Genomic DNA, 21,377 nt, shown 5'->3' on the forward strand with positions numbered 1-21,377 from the left:
TTTGTATAGCTGTTTGGATGTCGATCTGAAAAGGAAGCGCACTGTTGCAACCTCGTGAAACAAGGCTCAGACCAGAATGAATTATAATGTACTCTCACCAGCCAAATCCAATTTAAAGGTGACAAAAGTCTGGAGTTGATAAATTGGAATTGGGGTGAAAGGGAGTATAACAGTGTACTGGTCTTGTAAGGATTGGAGGTGTTCATCTTTCAGTGTTTCTCACAGCATATTACCCATTTCATTTATGCTGTAGCTGCTAATACAATATCATTGGTTCAGTGATTGAAGATGAACTTTCTCTTTGAATAACAATTGATAGGAGAGAGAGACACCAAAGTGAACCAGCAGTGACAGAGTCACTGTCTGGTTTGAAGAAATACTTTCTCCCTTGCAAGTGATTGGATTTAGTAATGAGGTCTAAGGTGTTTTATTAGATGAAATTACTCCCAAATACAATTAAGCAAAAGTTAACTGAATCTTAAATAGATACTCTTGTGTGAATGGTGTGAATGTGCCCAAAGGATTTTATTCAAGCAAAAGTCATTCAACCAAAACCATTCTTTTGTCTTTTCAATTTTTTTGAAAATCTTCAAATTCCATCAGTAAAAACTTCAAAACCAACATTTCTTTGTAACTTTGAAAATATGTAACACATTATGTATCATTTAAGTCTTTTATTTTCAACATTTTATTTTGAATGGGGCCAGTTTAACTGTGTTTTGTGATATTTCCGATCTCCTGTGAATACAGAGCAATAATCTGTATCTACATGTAAATGCAGAATGCTGTTGCTATAAAACATGTAAGGAGAGCTTGAAAAGCACAATATCTATGAGCCACTTTGCCCCTCTTGGGCAGCCATTTATATTGCATGACAGAATCCTTTTCCTGAGCAGTGCGGCTGACAAAAATGAATGTAGTCCACTCAGCTGAGGTTGCCAGGGCTAAGTGTGGGAACACTTCCTCTCCGTCTCGTTTTAAACAGCCAAATAAAAAGCTTTATTGGCACAGCTAATATGATGCCTGTAAGGCCATCAGGAGAAACGGGAGGCGTGGAACAACATGGGCTTCATGTGAGGAAGAGGGTGGGACACCTGGGAAGAAATCTCTGCTGTGCCAAATCACCAGTTAATTGCTTGGCAGAGGGCTGCAACTGTCCTTCTTCTTCTGTTTGTTGTGCCTTCTTGTAGGATCCAATGAAAAATGTAAGATTCAACCTTATGCTGCCTTTCAGTCCAGTAACTAACAGCAGACTGGTTGAGGCAGGCTGTTCTCTCCTTCTGATAAACATGTGGTCATAGACTGCTGCCACTGTGAAGATTATATTAATACCAGTATGCCATATTTTGTTTTTCTCAGTTTTCACTTTTTTAACTTGTTTTTAAGATAAATCATTCCCTATCCTTGCGCATGTTATCTTGGTCCATTTACTCTCTGTTGTCCACATCTCCCTTGGAAGTCCATGACCTCGTGGACATATGTTTCACATGTGATACACATACAAGTTTCCTACAGTCTTCCCTCACAAAGGAGCATGTGGAATCCAAAGGAAATTCAGCATGCATAGCTTTTATGTGCAATTCTGGATGCTCAACACATACCAGTAATGATGATAAAAATACATCTGCTGTACTGTCTTATATTAGACAAAACGCTCTGTGATGCCTTTTTCTATTCTACTCTCACTCTTTCCCTCAAGCTTGGTATTAAAGATAAGGATATTTGTGTGGATGTGTTTGGAGTTTGATATGAAATAGTGAGGGAGGAAAACGAGTTTTTAAATGACCTTTTAAATCCCTTTGAACAGCTATAGTAAGGTAAAAGAAACATCTGTAAAAAATCTGAAGTTCCATCTTATATCAATTGAGTTTGACAGCTGCTGGTTAAAGTAAGACAAAAATCTGATCTTTGCCCTGAATATAATTTGCTCCATTTTAATTCAGGTCTGACAAATGAGAATTTGAAAAAAGCCTCATAGACTATTATAGACACGGAGAAAAAGGATTTCTGTGTCTCTCCAGAATTTCAAAGACACTGAAAACCATGAGTGTACACCAAGGACAGCAAGTACGTGGAAATTGATCTTTTGAACCAAACCGGATATATAGAAAAAAGGCCTGCATACCTCCCTATTCAGAAAAGCTTTTTATTTTATGAAATTTTAAAATGTATTTAAGTGGATAGACCCTAGATCTTGTTTTCCCTCAGGCAGAACAACAGGTAACCAAAACAACAGGTAACCAAAACAACAGGTAACCAAAACAAAATATAAATAGTAATAATAATTAATAAAAGCAATAATGATAATAAATCAAACAATCCAATGACCCAAAACCATAGTAATCAACATAGTAACATCATCAAGGACATGCACACCCAAGGACATAGACTCATACCATCCCAAACCACTGCTACATCTGTTTCAAGTGTCATCTGTACAAAAAATGAATGAGAAATAAATTAAATAACATTATGTTATTTAAGTATTGTGTCTACTTAGAAACTCAAATGAAGGTAGAAATAGATTAAAGTTAAACAAGCAAAGTAGTCATCGATCTGAGTGAGTTTGAGAAATTTTTCCAATCTGATGGTGCTTTAAACTTAAAAGCACATCTATGCAATTTCTTTAAATAGTCTAGGCACAATAACAAAAAGGCTGCAGAGTGCCTGAATGAGTATGATGATCTGAATGGAACTAAAAGCCGTTTTAAGGTTAAGGTTAGGGATAGTTAAAGTAAATATATTATTTGAAAACAAATAGCAACCAATGAAAAAGTCTCAGAGTGAAATGGTAGCCAGCATATACACAGTGTATTATACATCAAATAATGCAGTAGGGTATAGTGCAGTAAGGACACATCAGGACAAATCTACAATTATTATTGTAAACTACATTTGATGGCTGAAGAAATGTTACAGAAGTATTGTGGCATATGATATCACCATAATAAATAATGGGAAATAAAAACTGTTGGATAATTAGTTTTCTTACTAAAACAGCTAATTGACTGATGTAGTATTCTGAGACTTGCATTTGTTTTACTTCTAATGAAATCAATTTGAGGCCTAAAAGTAAGTTCAAAGCCCCATTTATTCAAATGCATCACCTTTCCTGAGTGGTGACCCGTCAAAAAAGTGCCAACCCAGGCAGATGAATGATTATGATTATGATTATTACTAATACCAAATAACATTAACAATAACATCTGTTTAATGTGATATTTAAAACAAAAACAAAAACAAAAAAACAAGAAGAACAATTTTTGAACAAGAGAAAATTCTGATTGCTGAGAACCTCTGTTCAAAGCATGTTGCAAATAACTGAACAACACAGCTAGAACTGTTTTTTGGAAGAAAAATATAGAAAAGTAAAGGGTCTAAAATACATCCTTGCAATACATCCTTTCCAACAATTATATAATCGGATTAATTGTGATGAAAAGAAGGTAAGAATTCAACCAGTTAATGAAGTGTACAGTTAATGATGAAGAAGATAATGGTCAACCAAATCGACAAACTATTTTTAACCACTATTTTTAAACTTGTAAACACTTGTAAATTGATCTTTGACAGAGGATGCTAAATTTGACCAGAACAATACAAGTGGAAAAATTTGAACAAAAGCCAGACTTACTGTAAATGAGGTTCAAATATTGAGATCACTAATATACTAATTATAATAAATAATCTCCTTTATGAAGTGGGGTAACTTTAGCATATTTACAATTAGATTATAGTTTACAAGTAGATAAGGACAGATGAAATAGGTCAGCAAGTGGGAAAATATGTACTTTTGAAGCTAATTTTAAAAACTTAGCCTCTATGCCATCAGATCCAGGAGAGGAGCACAGCCAACATTTAGGGCAGAAATAACCAGGAGGTAAAATATGTTGAATAGAAAAGAAAAGAAAAGAAAAGAAAAGAAAAGAAAAGAAAAGAAAAGAAAAGAAAAGAAAAGAAAAGAAAAGAAGCACAGGTAGTTGAATTGCTAATATTGTGATATAGGTAAGGTGAAACAAAAGAGTAAGGGCAACTAAATGGATCATTGTTATTATTATTAGTATTAGTGGTAGTAGTAGTTGTTGTATTAGTCCTTAAACGTACTGACAAAATAGGTTGCTTGTTGGTGCCATCTAGAATGACTCATACATGAGCATTGTCTGATCTGCCACATCTATGGTTAAGGTCTAGTTAGGTTTAAGCAAGAAAATCTTGGATAAGAGAGAATAAGATCCATTATCCTCCTTTGCTTTTGTTAACCACAAGTTTCCAAAAAAAATGAAAACACAACCACAGATGCTGTAACTTTTCCAGTGAAGACTTCCATAACAGGATTACTCCAATTAACATCTGTTAATTTAATTGCAACATGCAATAAAAGAAGGATCCCAGTGGTACTCTATTAGTTTACCCTAGGGAGTCCTAAAGTAGGTTGGAAGATATAATCCCAGGGTTACATCCTACAAGATGTGACCAATTATTTGTCTACACAGCAATATCATTTCTCATCACAGAGTCACAGGTGGGAAGGAAATGGTGGGCAGGTGACAGCTCAATAGTATAATAGTGAGAGTGTAAAAGATAAGAAGGACTTCTATCTTATCCTCTCCCATAAGAGACTCAGTCAAACATCGTAGAGCTCCAAGAGAGTGTTAACCTTGCTGGATTCTTTAAGCCGATCCATATGGGTTGGACTGTCTCTGCACATTTGTCTAAAGCTGAACACAGCCCTCCTCTTATATCAAGCCAGCTGGCTCCTTGGCACACTTCTCCTCATTCATTATGTATATCTGAGTCTTAGTTGATTGTTGCCACCTCAGAGGCGTCAGACTACACTATGGCAAAGACCAGCATGCAGATTCTTACGCACTACTGCTACAGACCTGAGACAACAGAGATAGATTGCCTTAATAGCAAGGCCAGCACATCATTCATACATTAGGCCAATTAGCAGGGACCGTTGAAGGGAGCTGCTCTGTGGTGACCTGCCACAATGAAGAAATCGATTTGGACCATATGTCTTTTGTAGAATTATCCCTTTTATATGTTGCTGGTGTTATGAATTATTATTACTGAGCAGGACAAATGAGAACAGAGCTGTCCTTTGCTGTCTTCATTATGATTTACTTCACTTTTGGCTTCTGTGGGAAAAGGATAAAACCTAAGTAGTGGTGCTGTAGAGAATGGTAATGACATTTCTGGATGCGTGCAGGATCCAAGCAGAATCTTTTGTCAGATACGGTGAATATGCATAATGCAATTAATGAAAATAAAAACATTTCAGGTTGCATGTCTAACGATAACAAATTGCTCTTTTGATCAACAGTATGTGCTTGTTGCAAATATATGGAGACATATACATGCTTTGGCAAATTCTACATCACTTTTTCTCATCTCAATTCCATCTAGCAGTAGTTTATGGTTCATCATTCATGACATTTAATTGGGACATTCAGCCTGGATCATAAAGGTCACAAAGCAAAATTGATCTTAATTGGCTTGTAGTAATCAAAATGCTGTTATGTGCTAAATTAATGCTCTAATGTGAGCATTAAAACATTCATTAGCTTAAGAGAATGAAGGATAATTACCATGGATGCAATTACTGGAGGGAGCACCAATGAAAGCACATTTAAACCTCCATTCTAGTAAACACACAACATTTGATGGTACTGTAGGTTGGTTCTGAGTGTTGTGGACGCTTACCTTAGTTCAGTCTCATGTAGCTGGGTGTAAATCCATCCTTAGTTTAAAAATGACTTGAACTATTATTGAACAGTGATTATTATTATTAGAATTAATAGTAGTAGAAGTATAAGCAGAGAAGAGGAGAGGAGAAGAGAAAGCATATAGACAAACAATTATGGTAAAGGGGAGGGGGTTAATGAAGGAGTGAAAAGTCTATTTCATAAATGTCCAATGCAGGTTATGCTTTTTTTCCACAAATATCTTGCTGATATGATGCTGACAAATATTTCATAGGCCACAAGCCACAATTTTTTTCTGGTTTTGTTTACTTATCAGTGACTGTTTCTGCCAGTGGCAAAATGTAAAAAGGGTCTCATGGCCACAGCTAATGTCTTTCTTCAGGGACTAATGGTCTTTTAAGTGTACTGGGTTACCTCCAGCTTCACTGAAATGTGAATCTACCATTATGGCACTATACAGTACAGTCAGCTATTATCACAAATGTGAAGAGCTGCTTTTGCATATACCATAATCTCGATGCCACACTGTACTCTAATGTATGTATATTAGCTCTTAAGAATAATATAGAATATATTGCATTTAAATTCCTTCACCTAAAATGTTTATATCCCTTTACATTGGCTAAGTCAGAACTATGTTGTACTGTTAATGTCTTTACGGACCCTTAAATGGGTAAAACTGAATTGTAAACCAACAGAATTATGTAACCCCCACTGACACTTTTTAATAAAAAATTAAATTTAGAAAGACTCAAAGGCAGAACAAAATCCCACAGTGTACAATCAAGCTTATGCCAGTGGGCTGAAAAATGGATGGACAAAAATATATTCAGTCTCATTATTCACCACTTGAAGAGGGGACGTAGCATAGCTGCTGGGAGAATTCCTCCTTATTTCCTTCCCTCCTTCAAGCGCTGAAAATGAGTCCAATTTGAGTAGCATCTGCTCTGTGGGATCTCTGAGAGCGTGGGCAGTAACAATGGCCCTCTGAAACAAGGCCCTTTCCTTCTCTTAATTGCAGCCACATGTGTGGTGGTAAAGAGCCCCCTGCCTGCACCACTAGCCCTGGAACACGTCCAGAACGGCAGTCACTGAGTGAGCACAGCCAGCAGCAAACACACTCTAATTGCAAAGAGTGGAGCCCCTGGCTGGAGAGTGGGGGGTGCGCCAGGACCCTGTGTTCTCGCTAAAGGACAGCTAGTGCTTTCACATTCCAGGACTATCTCAAAGTGGTTACAGGCCATGTAAAAATGGCCAAATGGGGACACTCAGCATTGCAGATGTAACGTATTTTGGCTGAAGCGGAGAACCATCGGCTTGTTTCCAAGACTAATGGATAAATGTAAAATGTCCTTTTCTAACTGGACTGTCAGGAGATACTTCATCATTTTTGATCAGAAACATTGGTTAACATCTGTCGGCTGCTCAGTGGAGTGCAAAAGTAAATGCCATGTGATAAGTGCACTCCCATTTTCTCTGCTTCCAGATTTGTGTGAGGACAGAGATAATGTAGCTACCAGGCAAACTGTCAGCATTTCTCTTACACATGAAAACAGCACACACCATGATAAGTGATTTTAACAGCACTGTCTTATGTTGAAACAGGGTCTTTGACATAGTACATTTAGACATTTAGATAACTTTCAGCAAAATTGACCTAGCTTGCTAAAACTGGATCTGACAAACCACAGTTCTCCCAAGAGACCTCAGATTGGTCAGCTATTGTCATGGTTGGTGGTGCAAAGGACTGTCAAGGAAACAGGGCAAACATTACTTTGCATCAAAGGGCAGTAGCAACAGTATCCCTTTGCCCTTAGGGGAATCGGGTTGTCAGTTTTACTGATTTGAGACAGCCTTGGTAAGGCCTCCATCACAGGAGATGTACTGCGCATTAAGCTGCCATGCTGCAAGGCTGTAGCATATACACAAGGTCAGGGTGCAGATTTATGCTTCCTCCTAAGCAGAATGAACAGCACAGGAGCTATCTAGGGTTTGGGGGAAATGAACCTTTTCATCACATTGATTCCCTAAAGCACCTGGAAAAAAGCTTTGTCAGCCGCTGGCATTTGGGTCTGATTGTGACGGATCTGCCCACAGTCTGGGCCTCTAGCCTGGATTGGATTCTAGCAGTATGGTTTCCTTGCCATATGCTGTTTGAGTAATAGATAATACTTGTCTTTGGGTTATTCAAACCTTTGTATATCTCATTTTATCAATATATCATTGACCTGTGTGCTGTGTAGTGCCAGAAGTTGTCTAACAAAAAATGCATCAGTCAAGTCCATCTTTTGTTTAACTGTAAGACAACTTGGGTTCAAACTATCTATCTAAATCAGTATTTCAACAACTTACATATAGATTTAGTTCTGAAATGTTTTATTGTTCAGTAGATATAGAAAATGTGCTGTATTTAGTCACTGTGTTGGTATTTAAAGTGGTCCTCCATATCCCTCGAGTATCAGACAGTTTTAAAAGGCTTTTATAAGAGTTGATAGTTTCATTCTTCACAGAGAGCAGACACTATTGACAGCTTGAATTCATGTTAGTTTCAATGGATTTCAGTGACTGAAGGTTTCAGCGGTAGAAAAGTTTTTAAGAAATTTCAAAAAACATTCCTGTAGCATAACATACTTCTCTGGGGCCTCATTCATAACTGTTGTGTATGCACAAAACAGAGCGTACATCACTTACTAAGCCAACTTTTAGATTGATAAAAAACAAACTTGTTGGTAGATTGTGCAGTCCTCCACGGAAACTCTGACACATGCATATGCACATAAAGTGGAGAAATGAGAAACTGTGACACCCATGGCAGAAAAATGAAGCCCGAGAAACGGTTTGAAATTGATACCACGGTGTAAAATAAATCAAAATATTACCTCTCACGTATTATATGAAGAGTTCATTTGCAAAAAGAGATAAAAAGCCAGTCTTAAAACAAACACTTGTTTGTGATTGATACTCCCTGGAGTGCACAGACACCAAAAAAACATGATTTTGTGGTAATAAATGAGAACGCTGGTATCTGTTGTTGCAAAAGAACCCTTTAACCCTGACAGGCATTTGAGCCAAACGCTGCTGCCTTGCACCAGTGTGAGGATGTGATGGGTTTAAAAACAACCAAAGCAATGGGAAATGGAAGTGACTAAAAACAATAGAAAATGTCTAATTTGGTTATGGAAATAAAAGTTCAAACACTACTTGAATACAAATTACGCACCTGGGTCATCTGATGTATTTTGCATAGCTGTGTCCCCCTCCACCTACGTCACTCTTCAGGAGGGATTCCCCGATCATTCCTGCAAGCCTCTCAAAAGGGGAGAAAATCTCTGGTGTCCCCTTTTGCCTGCCAGTGGCACAAACACTCTACTTTTATGTCAGATCACTTCTATTTTGTTTCGGAGAGGATCTGAACGTCTGAGCCAGCAGCATTCACTGCATCTGCCACATGCTGCCACTCTAAAGCCTGTTTGGCATTTGTAATGCTCACAGTGAGTCCACCATGTCTCAACCTCCTCAACAAAAACTTTGATTTCACACTGTGTGAAATTTCCCTTTTTTAGTCTTTCCATTTTTTGCCATGGTTGTCTTTATACAGTTGGTATGAGTGAAAATTGATTTAGGGTGTTTCACTTATAAGCGACTGTGGGTGTTACAAGGGTGGGACAAGACGTTCTATCATGTCCACCACATATCAAATTGATTGTGATTCATCAAGGGAAACCAGCGCAGCACATGTGTGCGCACTGTGTCATAAATCAGAATATTTTTGTGCGTAAGCACTTTGTGTGTTCATCTGTATGCCACCTTTTGATGTGAATCCTACAAACAGTTTTATAAATGAGGCCTCCAGTGTCTAAGCTTAATATGTTCCAAACGTTGGTAACCTTGTGGATATTTGACTAAATATGCGACTTGGAGGTTTGAGAGAAGGTGACAGTGCAACACAGAAACAACATGTATTGCCATGTTTTGACAAAACAATGATTGTTTGGAAACTGACAGCAGGGAAGTGCATTATGCTGCAGTAGTTTGGAAAGCTTCTATGGACATTAGGATTTTTTAATATTAACTCTACTGTATCTGATATAAATTCCTCCTAATCACAGCTACTAGAACAAACTACAGATTTTGTACATTTTACAGGTTTTGGTTAGAATCTCACTATAGCCAAAAGATGTCAGTTTTACTATAACAAATTCTTCTCAGGAAACAGTCAGACCATTTATCAGCATCTTAGGTGTGTGTACTTTGAGTAACAGGGGGTTAAGAAGGAAAAAAAGTCAGCTTGTTTCTCTCTCTGTCTTTTCTCTGTGTGTTGCATAGATAGAGGGATAAGGGCCAGGGGAAGTACAGTATGTCATCTTGTCCAAAGCTTTGATCCTCCCAGCCTGTACTCTTATATCTTATGAGTTCCTGCACGATGTTTGCCTAGACCCCATCACCTCTCCAATGCATCCATCCACCAAAGGGTTTTCTGTTTTCTGCCAGAGCCTCTAGGCATTTTCAGGCACTGTAGTGAGGATGCTCAACTACAAAGAACATCAGGCAGCTTTGTTTCAGGATGCGCTTTTCTTCAGTGAGACTATCAAATGTTTGTATTAAGCCCCGTAGCACATAATAAGCTGGCTCTCTAATGGCGCAGTTTGTTATTAAATTTTAATGCTGGCTGGAAGATTGTTTTTATTTACGCTACTCTTTATTCTTGGATAACAAAGAGTCTCTAATCAGAAGCTTCTTAGGGGACACCAATATCTTTATAGCCAATCTATTTTTTTTTCTTTTTAGCATATGTGTGATTATAGGATAATCATCATCAAATGATGTGGTGTAATTGAACCTGAAGAACAGCGTTGTTGATAATGACTTATGTCTGTGTAAATGTAATAATCATTTTAGCCAATCTAATTTAATTGTGTATCACATGTCTGCTGTGTATGTTTATCACTACAATCAAATGGGAACGTAGCTGGTGATTAATGATTCTCATAGAGATGTCTTCTGTATCTGATAGGGCGCCACTTCACATTGGACACGTTGATTAAATCCTAATCAACACCTACTTCTGCTGCATTTTGCCAGATTTGCCTTGTGTAGTACAATCCAATAGAGTTTAAATTACTTTAGATGAAAGAGTGTCCAGGGAGAGAGCTGGCCAGGCCTAAAGGGAGTGAGGATTAAGAATGTGTAATTTATTCAAGAAAGACCACTTTATTTCCTGCCCTATGTGGTTGGTCGCTTGTAGGAGCCAGTGATTCTGAATTTGAAAACGTGTAAGAGATAACAGGTGCGAAATGACTTTTTTCAGTTTTGTTACATGGTTTCCTCAGTTTTATCTAAATGATGAAGGTGTCCAGTTTAAACAAAAAAACAAAGAATAACAAAAGGCTTTTATTTCAAGCTATTTTAACGCTGGGTATAGGTTAGCGCCACATTATTGAATCTATTTTGGGTAGTGGGTAAGAAACAGCACGGGGACAGCTTCTTCAGAGCAATGTGTGTACTTTTAATCTCTGCTTAAGAAAACAAACTTGATACATGACTTTAGTGTGCGGCGTATCACTCCACCCAATCTAAACTACTGTAAACAATCATATATGTTCTTTAAACCAATTATTCACAAAAATAATCATCTTACACTATGTTAACAGTGATTATTATATTATCATTTTTCATAGTAGCTAAATTCTTATGCCCTTGTAGAAATGGCATCTTTTTTCTTCTCCAAATTACTAGTAATGTTGCTTAGTTTTAATACGTATTAGCCCAACCAAATTAATACACAGTATAGTCATATAGTAGTAAAGTGTATTCCACTGTTATTTGTTATATTATAACATTTTGCAAAATATGAATTGCATGTGTATGTATTTGCATAGCAAGCATTTCCTTTAATAATGTTAGTTTTTAATCACAATTTGCTTCAAATCATTCATTTGTACCACATACAACAATAACATGTTACTGTATTACAATATGATACCCAGTACAATACCACTGAGAAGTCTAATAAATACTACATTTAATAATTGACCACATTCTGCACAACTTTAAGTCCTGTTAGAACTTATGTACCTTCATGTTGTTTGTTTTTTTGTTTTTTTCTCAGTTTAACTATAGGTTAAGTGGTTGTGTGTAAGGCCAGGGTAAGATTTTTGCATGTGAAGTGTCACAGGCAAGGCCAACTGCTAAGAGTGTCCAAGTGAGTGTAAATCAATACCTTGAATGTAAGTGATTCCTGAAATAAATATTGTAATATAAGACTTTAAGCTTTTTCTACTGCTACGCTTCAGTGCATCCCGCTGATGCTTTCTATAATCACATTGACTGTGAATCAGACTGTCTGCCTAGAATGCAAATAGAAAAAAAAATGTTTTGAACCATTGACCGCAATTTGTGTTTGAGACATTTGACAACTAAAGGTAACGTTATTTACAAATTGTACTTTAAAAGTTAATTGCCATCACAGAGTTCAGTGTGAATTTGTCCAGCAGTGACTGTGTTCCTGTCTTCTTTTTTTTCTGCACTCTTTGTGATTCTTTGTGCCCTCCTTCAATCTGCAGCCTTGAGGGACAACAGAATTGAGCTGGTGCGAGCCTCGTGGCAGGAGCTCACCATCAGAATTAGTGACGTCAGCCTGTCAGACGAGGGCCAGTACACCTGCTCACTCTTCACCATGCCTGTCAAGACCACCAAGGCCTTCCTCACCGTTCTGGGTGAGTACATCCATTTTAGCCCAGTCTTCGCAGGCCAATTATGTGTAGCTAATTCTTCACGTTCAGACAGCTTGAATACCTGCACATTTTGAATTATATTCAGTTGTTTTTCTTTACCGGGTACTTTACATTGTTGGAAAATTACTCTGCTGCAATACAGTACATCCCCTTGTCTAGTAGAATAAAGGATGAGAAATAAGCATTCAAGCAGTGTTATGCCATTAAATTTTCTGGCAGGCAGGACAGCCACAAAAAACTCAGAGAATCTGTTGACACCTGTGTAGGACAGACAGGTGTGTATGGAGATTTATTGAGACTTAAATTTCAGTAAGATAACCTTCAAGCATCTCACATCCAAACAGCAAGAGAGTAGCTGCAGTAATCCTAAAAGAGACATTAAGGGATTGTATTTTTTTATTTACTTTATTTGAATTACAACATTACAACACATTTGTGATACAGTTTATTATTCCCTTTACCTCAACTTAAAAAAAAACTAATTTAGAAAAAAAGACACATACAGTAAATGTTAAGCATGACATTATGACTGAGAGAAGAAGCAGGTAATATCTGAAAATGAGTTGACAACAATCAATAAATATTTTATCATTGCTGGAGGAATACAGAATGTGTCATCCTCTGTGTTTATAGCCAAGTCTTCATATACATGTATTTAATAAGTTATACATAAATGAGGCATTGCATTGTATTTACACTCCCCACAGGAGTGCCAGAACGACCAGAGATTACAGGATTCACCAAGCCTGCGTTGGAGGGGGACTTAATCACCCTGACATGCACCACATTGGGTAGCAAACCAGCTGCCAACATCCGGTGGTTCAGAAATGACAAGGAAGTCCAAGGTAAGTGCATAGTGTGGATTTCACAGAGCATCATATCCTCTGTTACCACTTGTACCCTCTTGGATACATCATTACTGTCAAGTCATTCGGCTGTTGCGTGCTCTTGTGCACATATTATGCATTGTTCTACTGGCCAGGGTTTAGTAGTGCCATGATTCACCTGGCTTACAGCCAGCATCACTGCTGTCATTGGAAGCTTCCCAAATGTTGCTGGACTGTGGCAGAGCCATCCATGTTTCACTACATGACTGAGGGGAAGACATCTAGCATTTTATTGATTCTAATTATAAAGTGAAGTGTACGTCAACAAGAAGTTGGACACAGCATTCTGTTTTGACTGTTAGTGGCTCTAAAGCAATGATTCTGTGCTGGTGTACTCAGCTGGTTGATTAATGGAAACACAAATCAGTCATGAAATGCTAAAGGTGATAATCAAAAAAAGAGAATGTCAAGTCTAAGGCTTGCTCCGGTGCCCTGGTTTATCCTGTATGATCAACAGTCCAAAACCTAAAGATATTTATTTAACAATCAGATAAAACATAGAAAATCATTAAATACTTGCTGGACATTTCTGCTTAATAAAATTACATAAATTGTTATCAGAATTTGTGTTGATTGGACCAACTACTCAAGAAAACTCACTAATCATTTTAACACTTGCCAATATTTATCAATGGTGGAGAACTCATGTTTTGCAGCAATGCCATCTCTCCTTAACTGTCTTGGAGAGGAAGAGCCTCATAGGAACATGAGCACAACACTTTTTTGAGCATAGCTGTGTGCTTTATGTTCTGTGTTGAATGAAAAAGACACACAGTTGTTAATATATGGTTTGAAATCCTCTGTACTACAGACTTTAGTGCTGTTTGAATGTGATTGGTTGATCTTGCTTGGCTTCACATTTGTTCTTGTCAACCATGGTTATCCATCCTATCCCCAGGTGGCTCTAACTGACTGCTTTTTCTTTTCTTTTTCTTCTCTTTTCTTTTCTTTTCTTTTTTTGAATCGCTGTGTTTATGAGTCAAGAAAGATAGAAGAACACACAAGAATGCAAACTCATAGAGGCCACATGAGTAGCTTCACCCAGTCTGAAAATAAAAACACTGACAGAGACAATGTATTAGGCAGCAGATGGTGCAGTGTAATGTGTGCTGATCGCACTAAACGAACAGAAGTTTTCTGTGGTTTCACAAGCTTTCACTTTCTTGTAAACCTCTTTCCAAACCGTCTGAAGCACTGCGCTTTGTTTTTTTTTTTAGCTTTCATCATTGTCTTATTCCTGCTGTTTAAAAAAAGCACAGAAAAGACAAAAACATTTTTAAAAAATAGGAAAAGAATGTTTTTCCTCAATTTGATGGCAGAGGTAACCTGTGTGGAGCTCTTTAATGTAATAGAGCCTGCTGTGGAGACTCAGTGTGACAGTTGCTCTTTATTGAAGATTCGCACCCGAGAGCTTTTTTCTTGGTGGTTTTGTCTGTGTCTGCCCAAAATGGCATGATGATTGATGGGAGAGGGGCCGGGATATGAAATTTCCTTGTTGAAATGACATGCACGTAGATCCCTTGAAAGGCCAGTGGAGAGCTGGCACACATCATCACAACCAGGTTTGCTGTCCATCTCAAGAGGCAATGAGATGATCTTTTGTCTTGTTTTGTGATTTTGCTTTATGTTTTGATATATACATCAAAATTAATCTTTAAAACCCAAACTTTATAGTTTAACATATAGACAGTCAAAAGCCAATGGGGTGTGCAAGGGGTGTCTTCAATTCCTATTCCTAGAGGATCACAATAAGAATTTAATAACTTCAGCCTATTCCCAGGAAAATTAAAACAAAAGAATGATTCCCTTCATTTATATTTGATGTATGAAATGGCATTAATGTGTGATGTGTGGGTTGCATATCACTAAAAAAGATCATGTGCCTCAAGTCTTCCCCAAACTGGTCTCATGTATACAAATGTGCTTTTATTAGTTTTACTTGGGTAAGGTGTTTTTTTTTTATTAAGCCGCTTGGGCAAACAGACCTGGTGTGTTGCATCTCCAAGTCAAAGAGAGATAAAGAACAAAGCAGAGACTGGAGGGCTCGACTTAAAAACTTCATTTCCATGTCAAAGTGTCAAAGAAGGGGAATGTCAATCAGTGCTCCGGATCCAAATCTTTTGTAGGTGCAGCTTTCTTTAGCGAGTATGTGCTGGGAGCAGCATGTTTTGCCATTGGTTCTTCTGTGGTAGATCATTGCCGACGGTGTCTGCTGTCAGTCAATTCTATCCCCACTGGGGGACCAGTCTACAAAGCTCCAAGACGACAGCAGGTGTAATAGCAAAAACATGTCATATTTATTTCATGCTCTGATGATTTGTTTTTCAACAATTTATATTAGAAGCACACAGCATTACAAACTTCATAATGCAACTGTCATCCAGTGTCAAATCATTTGTTTGCAGAGTATAGAGTCATTCAAATTATTTGTGTCGCTGAATGACAGCTAGGTCTGAAATTGTAATCTATTGAGGAAAAGAAATCCACCCACTGTTACTCTCTTTGCATACAGAAAGTGGCCTATATATTCCTTTCACAGTAACACAAAGGCACATTCAGATTCACAGCAGCTTCCATATGAGAACTCATTTTATATTCAAAGTTAAGCAAGATATCAAGACATTCGAATCTAGACAACAACTATATTTCATTATTATCTTTATTTTGGTGGTAAATCTCTGTGCTCCTTCATTTTGAGTTGAGTAAGCAGAGCAGAGATTAAAAATCTCAAACGTTCTTATTCACTTTCAACAATATGACACCCTTAAATTGTATACATCTCTTGCTCACTGCTGATTGCTGATTATTTCCAACACGTTGACTTTGACGCAACTTTTGATTGTCAAACGTGAACAGCAACACATATAGCAACTCTGTACCATCAGTGGGAGAAGACATGTATACTGCCAAAGAGTCTGGGAACAAATTGGTACGACTGATTCAAGTTTGCACTGTATGTGTCTCTAATCTAAAGAGGTGTGATGTTCATAGTGTTTCCCATACACAGCACATTATAGCAAAGAGAACCAGTGCATCATGTGATCAGACAACTTCTGGCCTTCATGTTGTATCTGAAACATGAACCTCTATGCTTCCACCCAAAACACAAGGAACCTTTGGTTTTTATCTAAGTTTGCTTTGAACCATTAAACTACATCATACAAATATAACAAGCTCCATACACGTTAGATTGAGTACATTATTTATCCCAAAAAGGACATGTCAGTGTTACAGCAGCTATCACATATAAACACACATAGCTTACAAAAACAAATAATTTGAGGTCTGTGTGTATTGCCAAGTAGAATAAAAAGTTTAAGGCAAGATTAATGCTATTAATGTTCAAATTAAATGTAAAAATGCCTCTCGGTGGAGGAGTCTCCCCTGTCGACATAGAGGGGAGTTGTAGAGGGGAGTTGTACATGGTTATTGCGGTGGGCAGGAATGACTTCCTGTAACAGAGCCTCTGACTCAAGGCACTCTGTTCTCTGACCAGAAGGCTGTGTATGGGATGTGTAGTCTTATCCATTATGTTGAGCAACATCCTTCTCCCAGACCAAAGGATGTCGCACAGTGTTGGTTGTGGAGAATCCCTCCACAACCAACTCTAGCAGCTCCAGGGCAGTCTCCAGCACAGAGACTGCCTTCTTAATCAGTTGTTTCAGTTTCTTAGAGTTGCCGGCTCTGATGCAGCTGCCCCAACAGATGGCTGCAAAGAAAACTGTACTTGCCACAACAGACTGTTAGAAGATATGCAACATCTTGCTGCACATATTGAAGGACCTAAGCTTCCTCAAGAAGTAGAGTCTGTTCTGTCTTTTCCTGTAGACAGCCTCAGTGTTACATTTCAGTATATGTTGTCAAGGTGAAGGCTCAGGTATCTGTAGCCCTCTTCCACCTCTTCTCCCTGGATGAAAATAGTGTTTAGCTTAATCTTCCTCCTGTGTTCGTTGCTCCCTTCTTATTTAAGTGTTCACGGTCAAATTTGACTGGCCTGTTTTAACTTCCCTTATATTAACACAAAAACCATAAATCACCAGATTTGACCAGAACACTGTAGGAGGGTTAATTCTTATCCTACTAAGATCCTTTGTCATTTAAAAGGAGGCGGTTGTTACTACACCATGCCACAAAGCGGTCTCCTCTTCAGCACTGACACACCTCATAATTTCTGCAGATGAAAGGACTCCAAGTTATGTTGGAAGTCTGAGTTATACAGGGTGAAGAAAAAAGGTGAAAGTACAGTTCCCTGTGGTGCTCTTGTGCTGCTAACCACCTGCTCAGACACATTTACATGGAATTAATTATTCAAAAGGTCATTGATCTTATATACTGTAGTTGAAATTTTACCACTATAGTATATTCCCACTATGTTTTGATTAACTACAGTAGCACAACCCATATATTTTGCCTATTTCCATCAAGCTAATTTACGTTTATTTCACAACAGCTGATGTTACAGTTGAAAACTTCTAATATACACACTTCGTTTCAAATGAGCATATACTCTTAAACATCTTCTTTTGATTCTCTGTTATGGTCACAGAATGAGCAGTTCCTTTTAACCCGATTCATTTCCATTATAATGGACCAAGGTCTTTTCCCCCCCTAATAGCTACAACTGCTCCTCTTTCATCTGTTGATTTTGTTGGTTTATCTCATTTTTTCTTTCGGTATTGTCTTCTATTTAGTCCTCTTTATTTATTCCTCTACATATTGTCCTTTATTTCTATGAACATGACCTTCTCCTACATCACCTCCTGAGGTTTAATATTCTCATCCTCACCAAGGCCATAATCCAAATGCCTCATTCATACAGTAGATAGTTTTTTTTGTTCATTATGATGCGACCACAGGAAAATATGAGCAAAAGTGAGATGTCATAAACAGCAGGAACAATATATGTGTTGCTTCATATATTTAGACACAGGTTAACTTAGTTACTTCTATTCACCGTTGTAAGTTTGAGACTTGACTCTAACAACACAAATCCTTGAAACTTTATTGAAATTGTGTTTATTTATTGAAATTGTGTTTAACCAATGTACCCTTTTCCACAACAAGTTTAATTTCAGTGGATGTGTGTGGGAGAGTTTTTACATGTTGTAAAATTTGCTTTCTGTTTGTACATTTGTAACTTCTTTAGAAGATATGGAGCAGTATTGAAGGAGCCATGAATGCTGGATTTAATGAAAGCAAGGAGGTGAATGGAGTAGAGAAGGGTTTTCCTTATGCCTCTGTCCCCTCCAACCACCAAACATCAAAATACAAAATGTGCAAGAATGTTCATTAAGGATGAAGAAGGTCCAATGTAAAATTATAGACCCTGACAACTGCTAAATGAGGCAAAAACATGTTTCTCATGAATATGAGTTTATACTTAAAGAGCTTTCAACAAGCAAATTAATTGAGAATTAGGTCAAAGAATAAAGAAAAAGGACATTTCTCAAAACATTTAGGCTGTAATTATTGGTCAGCAGGCGGCAGGTTGCAAACTGTGCTGTGCAGGAGATTCTGGTGTTAAAGAGGCACAGTTTGAAGTTCTTGCAAGTCTAAAAAATGAACATGCTGCTATTGGAGAATGCCTCTGATGCCTTCATGAAATAAACAAAGGCTCTAATTATAATGTACTTATTCTTTCAAGGCTCAACAGCTTGACCCACTGAACATTAAACAATAATTAATCTGAAGGGAAGCCAACATTTAAGTCACCCAAACCATACCCTAATATTACACTTATGAAACTATTATATTCCTGCACTTGAATTTTTGATAAAATCAGATCTAGCCTCTGAAGCTCCTACTTGCTAAAACAGACACAGGCGTGGTGAGAGGAAAGGAGCACAGGAGCACCCTTAGTTGCCTGAATTTAGATCTGCTTTGGCTCTTGGGGTTTTGGTTCAAAGCAGGTGCACCTGGGCACATTCACATTCTTACGCAAGCTGCCTCTGCTTGCTCTCTGGCTATGCTAGAAGCCACCTTGAAACAGACTGACAGCTTCTCTGTGGTAGCTCTGATGCTGCAGGCAACTTGAAGAATGAGAGGAAAAGCTGGAGAGATTTGTGTTTGGCACCACAGAGGCACTTCCTTTCCTTTTAACATCATGTCAGACATTTTAGTGCTGTTAAAAAGGATATTTTACCACATTTTAATGTTTGATTCCAAACCATGACCTTTCCCTAACCGTAACAAAGTGGTTTTTGTGCCTAAATCTAACCATTTTAACCCAAACCATGGGAAGGACTGGCTTAACATCTGCAAGCAAAAACATTCTTCCATTTTGAAACAATATAGTGTAGTATAGAAAGCAGTATAGTTGTGTCATAGTGGAAATAGTGCTTCCACTGGAAAGTCCAATAAAATATTAATCCCCTGGCACATGACAAAATCAAAGAGAATCCGTGGAGTGGAACACATCGAACAGATCTGCCCCAAAATTATGATGATATGGATGATCTAGGTTTCATTGCAATGGGCTTTTAGCATTTAATCGACTGGGTATGAGCTGAGCATGTGTGACTGTGAGTGTATTTGTTAGTGAAGGAGTGGAGCGAGTACATACATAGGAATTGATTGACTCAGGTTTGATTGACTCAGGTTTGCACTGGATGGCGGGAAGTCCAGAGGAGGTGAGGGCAGAGGTTATAGTCTCCAGTGATATGTCCTTATGAGGCCATTGTCAGGTAAATGCCTTTGTCTGTTTTGCTTTGATGAGCGCCAATAGCCTTGCACAGCTGTGTCAGAACAAAGTGACACTACCACACAAGCCGTTGACAGCAGAAGACAGAAAACTACAAAGAAGTGCTTCCAGTTAAGAAGCATCTCTAAATGAAGACAGAGTAATAAGGCTGGGGAGAATAGAAAGACAAATCAGGATCTGCAGCTGTGTATAGAGTGAATGTTTGGGCATGAAACTAAGACAAAGGAGAGAACAGAAAGGAGAGGTGTGACTACAACTATGGAAATCCTCTCCCCACTGCCAGGGGAATGTGCTCCTGTTTGTGTTGACTGGGATATTTGAGAGATGGTCCTGAAGGAGCAAACACACCCAACCAACCGAGTCAACGCTCACTGCTCTCCCCTCCGTATTCACTCTACTTTGACTTGACTTTCAAAGGCCAAGGATTCTCTCCCTCAAAGGAGATGCAGAGAAAAACAACAACACTGCAGCTGTCTATGTCAGAAAACAACTTGAAATAAAATGCATGTTTCTCACATTTTAGTTATAATGCTAGCTCCTTTCGGTTTTTCTCAGGTTCTTCTTCAAAATGATTTTTTGCACAAACTTCCTGCACAAAAGTCAGAACTGTTACCCAATAGTATTAGTTATTCAAGTAAATTTGACCCCTTTTCATTTTCTGACTCTCTACAGGCACTAAGGAGGTGAATGCCACAGGAAAATCATTCACAGTGAGGAGTACCCTCCAGTTCAATGTGGACAGAGGAGACGAAGGAGTCGCCTATACCTGCAGCGTGGAGCATGTGTCTCTGTCCAATCCCTACATGACAACTGAGGTCCTGGAGGTCCACTGTGAGTGCAGTCATACACCCCCTGCAAAACTGGATTAGGTTTAAGATTAGCATTGAGAAGAAATACTAGAATTGAGATTACATTTATGTCTGCAGGTTTAGTTTTGCATTGGCTCAGGATTAGTGCCGGATTAGTTTGCAGGTAAGGGATTAGTACCAAAGCAGAACAGGGATATGGGCTAGAGCTAAGAGCTGCCCAATGGGTAAAGAGCTAACTACTGTTGTACTTTGTCGGTATTCGAGTTAAAACCTACAGTGGTGTCATAGCTTTGGATTTTTTTGTCTCTTCTTCGCAGATGCTCCCTACCTGAAGATCACACATTCACTGGTATTTCCACAGGAAGGGCAATACTTCAAATTGGAGTGTGATTCCATAGGCAACCCGAAGTAAGTTGGTATTTATTTACAACTTCAATTTAGTGTCAATTACTGGCATGACAATATGAAGAAATTGAACTTGAAATGTGATTCCTTGTCATTACAGAATATCATTTTCAAGAGTAATACTGCAGTACTGC

General features: G+C 38.1%; 1 protein-coding gene across 1 annotated transcript in view; it reads left to right on the forward strand.

Moving 5' to 3' along the window:
• The window catches only part of cadm2b (cell adhesion molecule 2b), a 155,381-nt gene that overhangs the window by 123,650 nt on the left and 10,354 nt on the right, over positions 1 to 21,377 (forward strand). The window contains exons 4-7 of the mRNA XM_053321017.1: positions 12,272 to 12,424; positions 13,150 to 13,287; positions 20,702 to 20,860; positions 21,156 to 21,246. Of these exons, the coding sequence (XP_053176992.1) occupies positions 12,272 to 12,424; positions 13,150 to 13,287; positions 20,702 to 20,860; positions 21,156 to 21,246 (541 nt within the window). The remainder of the gene's footprint in view (positions 1 to 12,271; positions 12,425 to 13,149; positions 13,288 to 20,701; positions 20,861 to 21,155; positions 21,247 to 21,377) is intronic.

The sequence above is a fragment of the Scomber japonicus genome, chromosome 6 (assembly GCF_027409825.1).
Source record: "Scomber japonicus isolate fScoJap1 chromosome 6, fScoJap1.pri, whole genome shotgun sequence".
Lineage (NCBI taxonomy): Eukaryota > Metazoa > Chordata > Actinopteri > Scombriformes > Scombridae > Scomber > Scomber japonicus.